At 34.2% G+C, this 8812-nt stretch overlaps 2 protein-coding genes across 3 annotated transcripts; one reads left to right on the plus strand and one right to left on the minus strand.

The window, feature by feature from the left end:
* The first annotated feature begins 1106 nt into the window (after positions 1-1106).
* Positions 1107-4298, plus strand: LOC104235489 (inositol diphosphatase DSP3-like). The gene is made up of 5 exons (XM_009789276.2): positions 1107-1483; positions 1928-2021; positions 2812-2866; positions 2956-2999; positions 3783-4298. Exons 1-5 carry the CDS (start codon positions 1338-1340, stop codon positions 4035-4037), a joined length of 594 nt encoding a protein of 197 aa, XP_009787578.1. The 5' UTR covers positions 1107-1337; the 3' UTR covers positions 4038-4298.
* A 490-nt stretch (positions 4299-4788) lies between these two features.
* LOC104235490 (putative late blight resistance protein homolog R1B-16) lies at positions 4789-7447 on the minus strand. Of its 2 annotated transcripts, XM_009789277.2 has the most exons (3): positions 6248-7447; positions 6116-6163; positions 4789-5990 (listed from the first exon to the last, which is right to left on the minus strand). In XM_009789277.2, the coding sequence occupies exons 1-3, from the start codon at positions 7285-7287 to the stop codon at positions 4940-4942; spliced, it is 2139 nt and encodes a 712-aa protein (XP_009787579.1). In that variant the 5' UTR covers positions 7288-7447; the 3' UTR covers positions 4789-4939. The 2 variants fall into 2 exon arrangements, with proteins under 2 accessions (XP_009787579.1, XP_009787580.1); XM_009789278.2 differs by lacking the exon at positions 6116-6163.
* Positions 7448-8812: the final 1365 nt, after the last annotated feature.

Genomic DNA, 8812 nt, shown 5'->3' on the forward strand with positions numbered 1-8812 from the left:
TGGTGTGAAGAAATGAGAGTTGAAACTCTCCTTTTATAGCCAAAGCTTCACTCTCTAAAGCCTACAATATTTGACAATTTACACACACTTTTCACAATTCAACAAAGTTGGCTACCAAACCAAAGAAATTCAACAAGGTTGGCTACCAACCAAACCAAGTCAACAAGGTTGACTACCAAACCAAAGAAAACTCTTATTAGGCACATGCCTAATACTTCTTCAATGAGATGGACCTCATCAATAAAGCTGCTGAGTCTACTCCAAATTATATAAGGCATTCATACTTTTCAGTTTTCACAGTTTTACCTTTTAATTTGATCATGATTTTTTGAATGTTATTATAAGATTTTAAAAATATACTAGTAATATCTTTTATGGAGTATTATCTTACATCTAACTTTAATTATTCAAGTTTCAAATTTTGAAGTGATTGTCACTTTCAAATATTACAATAGCATACGGCCTTAATAATTGCGTAGACACCCTCAACAGTTGTGATGATAGATAGAATCTCTTCATTTTTAATCAGAGATTTCAGATTTGAGTTCTGGGAATGAAAAATATTATGGTATAAAATACTTCTCTCTTTAATGATGCTACGCGGTGCAAATTCAGATTAATTGAGGTCCTAAAGCGAATATCGCACACCTAATTGAAAATCAAAACCAAAAAGAAAATTGCATACACTCGAGGTTGACAAGTTCAAGCAATACCATAAATAGAGCATATTACATCTAATTTGACTTGTTCAGTATCTTACTCAAAAAGAACTTTTTGTTGAATATTTTCTCTGATAAATGTGACCTCAGAAAAATCAAATTCTCATACAAAATAAAACTAAATAATTAAATAATTCAAGCAAAAAGTGCAGATTGTGACTGCTCAATTATTTTTTGTTTCATTTTTTATGCATATCTGGAAACAAAAATTACACATCATATACATTACATTTTCTCTTGGACATGAAAATTCCTAAAGAAATTAAACATAATTTTAGCAGTTTGAAAGGTCAAAAACATTTGGATAGTGTAAGGGCCGCCCTTTAACGTATGTAAATAGACATATTAATAATCATCTATATAAACCTGGACAAAATCCACTAGATTCCCAACAAACATGAACCTTTTTGCCTTTTTAGCTGAATTATTAGAAAAATCTTTTTCCAAGAATCCAACATTGACTACTGAAACCTTTTCTTGATTTTCAGTTGAAACATTATTCATGTGAAGATTCCTATAGTCTACTCCAACTTTCTTGAAATTGAGACGTAATTGTTATTATATTTATTTTTTCTGTAAATTCGAGATTAAATAGCAACAAAAAAAGAAAGAATACAAATGGAGTTGATTTTGCAAGAAGATGATGGTATTTTAGTGCCACCTACAAATTTCTCACTAGTGGAAGATAACTGCATTTACAGAAGTGGCTTCCCTCAGCCTTCCAATTTCCCATTTTTGAAGACACTCAATCTGAGCTCTATCATGTTAGTCTCTTTATTTTTATTTTTTTCATTGAGCTTATGTTCTATTGTTAGCTATTAGAGATTCTTATTTCAGTAGGAAACATAAGAGAACTTCTAGTGCTTTTAAATTTTTTTTTATTTCCATATTATGTTGACGTGAGATGTATTTAAATGGAAATATAGTCGGTGAGGATTCATATAGCTAACTCTAACTTGTTTGGTACTGCAGTTTAACGTTGTTGTTGAGTTTAGTGACACTGGAAAAAGTTTTTTTGCACTGTCAATTTAAGTTGACCTATAACAATAGCCAACTTTCTGTATCAAGTCTGATAAATTTCTCAAGAAAAGAGGAAGAAAGGAAAAAAGAAAGGGTCCTTTTGAATATTAATTTCTCATAATTTTTTTCAAGATTCTCTGAGTTTGTCCTTCTTATTGTGGGGAACTGAGATTTTTTTTTGTCTGCAGATGTTTGTGTCCAGAGCCTTATCCTGAAGAGAATTTGGAGTTTCTTCGATTTAACAAAATAAAGCTTTTCCAATTTGGAATGGATGGCACTAAGGTAGTTTCTTGTTCTTCTATCAGTTTTTTCTTTTATTTGTAAAACTTTGCTATAATCAATTAACTCAAGTTTTTGTTTTTTAAGCATATCACTCTGGATTATTCTGTAGAATTTAATCCTAGGTCTAGCTATTGTTTCATGAATGATTTTACATTTTCTTGGTTGAAAAAAAAAATGTAAAACCACTTCACATATAACCAAAATTGTGTGAATGCTTCTTTGTTTTCTCAAAGAATATTTCACCTTTTCTTGTTCGTTTTTCTGTTTGAGGCAGATTAGCAAATAATATGCAAATTTAGCTATTATATTGGGTTCTATCAAGTCTCTCTATGTGAGATTTGCAAGTATAGTCAAACATCTCTATAATAGTGTGCTCGTCTGGAAATTCTTTGGCTGCTATAACGAAATGCTGTTGTAGAAAACATATAATATAACATAACATGAAAAGAAAAATTGGTTCCAAAGAAAACTCGGCCGTTACAGCAAAATGTTGTTATAAAAGATAGTTGTTATAGAAAAGTCTGCGTATATAGCAGATTCCAAGGTTGGTATTGAGGAGGAAGGTTACGGTAAGTTAACGAGTATAGTAAAATAATCTAATTTTGAAGAATCCTATAAAGATACGAATTAATATAGCCGACTCCAACTATCTTGCAACTGAGAGTAGTTGACTGATAGATGTTTGGTCTCGATAATCCGGCTTCTGATTATGATATGATGGAAATGGGAGAAATGGTGGTAACTGAAATGATATACATTAGTTACCTCAATTAGTTTTTTCCCCTTCCAGGAGGCATCAGCTATGTCCAGGAGTGCTATAACAGAGGCTGTGAAAGTGCTAACTGGTATAAATCTCTAGCATTCTCTCTATCAGTTTTTTTAGGCCTATAATCTCAGTACATAAATGTTGACATTCTTTCCTTTTTGTCTTTAGATGTCAGAAATCATCCAGTTCTTATCCACTGCAAGCGCGGAAAGGTGCATTAACTTGATTCGATTTAACTTGGGCAGCTTTTAGATGTGCATTTTTTCTGCAGTTTTTGGTTTTGTTGTCTATGCTTATCTGTTTTGGTACCTTTCTATGTAGTTCAATTTGTGCCTGCTGATTTGCTAATACAATCCTCATATTTTTTGCTGCACAATGTTGAACTTATATTCCAGTAGGTGTTCATTTGTCTCTCTCGAGTTTCATTTGAATTTGTACTGATTCATTGTCTAATTTGTTTGCAAAACTGAAATATCATTCCCTTTCGTTCTCTATTTCCAGCATCCTATTATCCAGCTTTCTGTATCTGGTGGAGCTTGAAACATTTGGTTTCTCTTTATAGTCTGGATTTATTGGCTTTCAGTAGTAGTAAACATATGCTTTCCTTGTTGTAGAGTTTACAGATGGACCATGGACTCCGCTTGGATGTTTACAATTGAGTCTTATTTGTATTTCCTTTCGAGTACTGATGAACTGAATGCTTTCTTTACTTCGTCCTCCTTATATGAGGATGCAGCTTGTTATCAATGTGTTCAATAGTTCGACACAGAACATATATGCGTGTGTATAAGACCACGAAAATTTTGACAGATATTAAATTTTGAGCTCATTATTTAAAAAATATAATGTGTTCAGTTCTAAAAACCTTAAAGGTTGAATCGTCAAGTTTAAATTCTGGATTTGCTGGTCCTCCTGGATCTAGACATTGCTGCTTCAATTACCAATCACTGCGCTATGGTTATAAGACATAACACATACTTCATTTTCTCCTGCAGCATCGAACTGGTTGCATTGTCGGTTGCCTAAGGAAATGGCAGAGTTGGTGTTTGTCTTCTGTGATGGAGGAGTACAAGCATTTTGCTGGCGCGAAGTGGAGGGAAACAGACCTGAGGTTTCTTGAGACTTATGATGTTTCATGCATAAGGCATTGCCTTGAGAGCATTATCTACACGTGCTATGGTTCAACAAAAAGGCGCTTGCTATATAGAGAAGAAATTCTGCAGAAACCTCTGATGACTTCTGTTCTATAGAGGGATTATATCCATCCCAACTTTTTGCAGGGATTGGATATTCTTTTGTTTCATTCAATTATAAAAGTCCATTCCAGGCGCCATCTAAGTGAAAAGTTCTGTTAGGTTCTCAGTAGCAGTCGGCAACTGTTACCTTTTTCACTTCACCAATTAGTCGTTGTAGCCTTAAGCTTCTTTTGTGTTTTTATAAACTACTTCAGATCCACCTATGCTCTACTTTGCTTCTCAAATGCCTTAATTCACTACCTATTCTTCCTTCTATTTTATCTGCATAAGAAAAAAAACTTATCACTTTATCGACTTCTTTTTCTCTTCTTTAATTACCCTCAAAAGTTATCAACTAGTACGAGCTAGTTGGTCAAGTTTGGTGATACAACAGAAAGACCCTTATAGTCCGGCCCTTCCCCGGACCCCGCTCATAGCGGGAGCTTAGTGCACCGGACTCTCCTTTTTAGTAACTGTCCCTAATTAATTGGGGACAGTCAATCACTCCCAATACCTTTCAGATTACTAACTGTCCTACTGCAGCAAGAATCCTTTAAGGAGGCCACTCAATCTATTTGGGGACTTAGTATACCTGGCCACACTATGTATGGTGTCTGCTAGACGTTGAGACGTCTCGAGCTTGCTGCAAAACAGATGAACCAAGAAATGTCCAAGCTGGAACATAAAACTGGGGAATTGCAGACAAAGCTCAAACTACTAAAATCAAATACATAATTTAAAGACAAATTGGAAGTTATTCATTGTCTGATAAGAAACACTCTTTTATTAGACTCTTAGATCAAGCAATTATAGGATGGCCTTACATAACATGTGTAGCATTTCATTTACATATATTTAATTAAAAAATATGACAAAGAAACCTAATTAAACAATCCTTCTGAATCAGACTTGTGACTTTACTTACAAATAATAACCTTGAATTCAGAATTCCCCATCTCCTCAATTTGTGTTTCTTTAATTTTGAGGGCAGCATTTACCGCAGAGTCACAACATGATCTTACCTCAATAAGTTGCATTGAGCAACTACTCCCAAAACTATAAGGAATTTCCTCTAGTTTCCAACACCCGTGCACCAGTACTCGCTGTAGGTTGGGATATGAGTCATCAGAGGCAGTCCATTCCGAGAGTCCTAGTTTCTTTAATTTCAAAACTTTAAGGTTAGAAAACTCCCCGTCCTTAACGTCCCACCTCCCTTTAAAACCATTACCTTCTAATTTAAGAAATTCAAGGTTGGACAAACTACCAATGTAGGACATTTTACTCCAAGGGAGCTCAAGATATGCCAAAGTTAATTTCTTGAGGCTTGACGGATATGTAAAGTCTTCAAAACCATAGGGATATGTCAATAACCTAGTGACATCGATCTTGAGAGATTTGAGTTGACCAAGAGATCCGAAAGCAGGAAAGTATTTGTAAAAACGGGTTCCTGAGCCACATAATCGACAACTGAGCTTTTCAAGATTGGGTAATCTTTTCATAAAACTCTGATAATACACCCCAGCATCAATAACCAAATTCGAACATGTTTTTAAGTTGTCAAGATCCTCTAATATTTGAGAGGTGTATAGAGTACTTATATGCAGATGCCTCAAGCTTGTCATACCCCAAATGGAATTTGGAATGCAGGATTTATGATAGACTCCGGTCGCTATAAATGTCTCTAGCTCCTTCAGGTTGCATATTGTATATGAAGTGTAATCAGAAGGCAACTGCAGCTCCAAATACTTCAAATGAATCAGATATCTCAATGCATCTGCATGAGTCTTATGCAGCTTTACGGAACTCAAATCTAATACTCTCAGGTTTTTCCAGGATTTAGCCAAATCTAAATCAACCCAAGGAGAATTTACGCTGGGAAGGAATCGTAAGGTGTTGATATTTCGTCCAGAAGGTGCTAAGATATATATGCGTCCAGAGCGACCTTTGGAAGATGGAAGTATATAAACACTGGTTCAAGAAGGAGATACATAAGTAAATTGATATCTAATAAACAACAAAAAACTAGACACATAAAAATAGGGCAGGGTCTGAGGAAGGGCCGGACCATAATGGTCTATTGTACGCAGTCTTACGCTGTATTTCTGCAAGAGGCTGTTTCCACGGCTCGAACCCTTGACCTCCTGGTCACACGGCAACAACTTTATCAGTTACGCCAAGGCTCTCCTTCAAAAAGCTAGATACATAATTAAATTGAATTCACTTACAGCTGGTCATTTATCCTCAGCAAAAAGTTGCCAACTTTAGCTTTCCTCAAGCTAAATTCATGTATTACATCATGAATATAGACAGCTTTGAGCTCCCCCGAGGAATTTATATTAGCCACCATCACTAGGTTGCTCCTAATTAAATCCATCAAATAATCCATTGCAACCATCTCTAAGCTCTTTAATGTAGTACTACTAGCTTCAACAAAATTTTCTGCGATCCATAGTCGTATCAATTTTTGAACAGGAACTTTTTTACCCTCTAGAAATGAAGCAAAATAGAGAAAACAATTTTGCAAATGAACGGGTAAGTGTTGATAACTCGATTCAACTATATCCATACAACCTTGCATTTTTAACTTCAAACGTTCCCTTACTTGTTGCCAATGAACTATTTCCTTATCATTTTTTGCAAGAACACCAGCTACCAATACAATTGCAAGGGGTAATCCTCCACACTTTGTCGCTATTTGCTTACCTATATCCTCGAGTTGTTGAGGACAATAACAATTGTCTTCTTTGAATACCTTCTCCTTCAGTAGCATCCAACTTTCTTCTTCTGTGAACAAGCGAAGATGATGAGGACTCGAATTGATCATGGCATACGTGGTGATTGATTCAAGTCTAGTTGTTAAAATAATTCGACTTCCTTTATTATCATCGGGAAACGGTCTCTTTATATCATCCCATGCATTAGGACTCCACACATCATCCACTACAATAAGGTATCTCTTTCCTTTCAAATATCTATAAAGCTTCTCAGCTAACTCATCATCACTTTTTTCTTTAGTAATATCATCAAGCTCACAAATATGACCTAATAATTCAAACAAGAGAGCTCTATTATTATAAGATTGAGAAGAACAACACCACAAGCGAATATCGAAACGATTGGAAATTGTTTCATGATCATACAATTTCTTAGCCAAGGTTGTTTTTCCGAGTCCTGGCATTCCAAATATTGAGATCACATCTAATTGTCGATGTCCTCTCACAAGTTGCTCTATAAGCATTTCAGTTTCTTCATTAAAACCAACCATCACGTCCGTTGCTTTGGTGAAATTGATGTGCTTTCTGAACAAAATGGAAGGTAGAGTGAAGATGAGCTCCAATTTGTTTCTTGTTTTTTGTTTTGGAAAGTCTTAACACTTTTGCCTGGAAACTACAAGGAAAAGCATGGGTTGGTAAGAAGAAAGTAAAGATAAGTCACGAGTGAGATACTCAATAGATACTGTCACATTGTCTTCTATTTGCCAACTTTTTTTTTTATTTTAATTATTATTATTTTTTATAATTTAATACCAAGTTGAAATTTTAATGGAACTAAAAAGACAAACTTATCAAATTTCTTTGTAATTTCTCAACAAATGTCTTTATCAACCATCTCATGGGGAACGAGCCAGAGAGCAGTGACCGGGGCCATAATTTAAACCACATCTATCTATATTTATGTATATACTATATTAAAAGCAGAAGTACTTAAATTAAAAGTTAAATTATTAAATTGTCCTTTTAAATAATTAATTGAATTTCAACTTGAAATTAATTAATTGGTGTCGATTAGCTTATAATTGATATAACCCACATAGCTAAACAAAGTGACGCTTCAAAGGTCAAACTTTAAAAGCCACCGTTCGGATAATTGGCTTCTTGTGTAAGGTTCCTATTTCTAATAAACATAAATAAATAAAAGACGACAAACGAATTGCTTTTGAAGGCGTCTCGCATATTGCTTAAGGAACAATTCTCCTTTATGGTAGAAGATTTGGCTACGATATTTAATATTGATATGTACACAAACTTAAGTTATTCATGGCTTTCATTGTTTAAAGAAGCAAATCATACCAGAGATATTAAAATAATCTATATCTATCTATCTATATTTATACTATATTAAAAGCACAAAAGTCCTTAGTAAAATGTCGTTCGTTCTTCTTACTCCTTTAAAATGGAATTTATACTAAGCAAAATAGTAATTTGATTATTTTCCTAATATGCAGGAATAGTCATTTAATTATTTTTCTTATATTTAAGAGTAGTCATTTACTTATTCTCCTAATATTTAGAGCTATTTCTAACTCCTTCCAATTCTAGAATTCCTTCTTTTAAGTTTAGGTAAGAAACAGTATTTCGAACTCTGTTTGGGCATAGGAGTCTTTATAAGGAAAAGACACATTGATAGCCTGTTTGGCAAAAAATTGAGGTGTTTGACCAAGCTTTTGGAAGGAAAAAAAGTGCTTTTGAGGAGGAGCAGAAGCAGTTTTGGAGAAGCAGAAAAAAGTAGTTTCTCTCCAAAAGCACTTTTTTGATAAACATTTTTGAGAAAAATACACTTAGAAGCAATTTTTAAAGCTTGACCAAATACTAATTGATGCTCAGAAGTACTTTTTAAACTAATTAACCAAACACAAACTGTTCTCACCAAAAGTACTTTTGAGAAAAGCACTTTTGAAAAAAAGCACTTCTCAAAATAAGCTGATTGCAGCTTGGCCAAACACTAATTGCTGCTCAGAAGTGTTTTTCAAACTAATTAGCCAAACACAAACTGCTTCTCACCAAAAGTAC

Source organism: Nicotiana sylvestris, chromosome 5 (assembly GCF_000393655.2).
Source record: "Nicotiana sylvestris chromosome 5, ASM39365v2, whole genome shotgun sequence".
Taxonomy (NCBI): domain Eukaryota; kingdom Viridiplantae; phylum Streptophyta; class Magnoliopsida; order Solanales; family Solanaceae; genus Nicotiana; species Nicotiana sylvestris.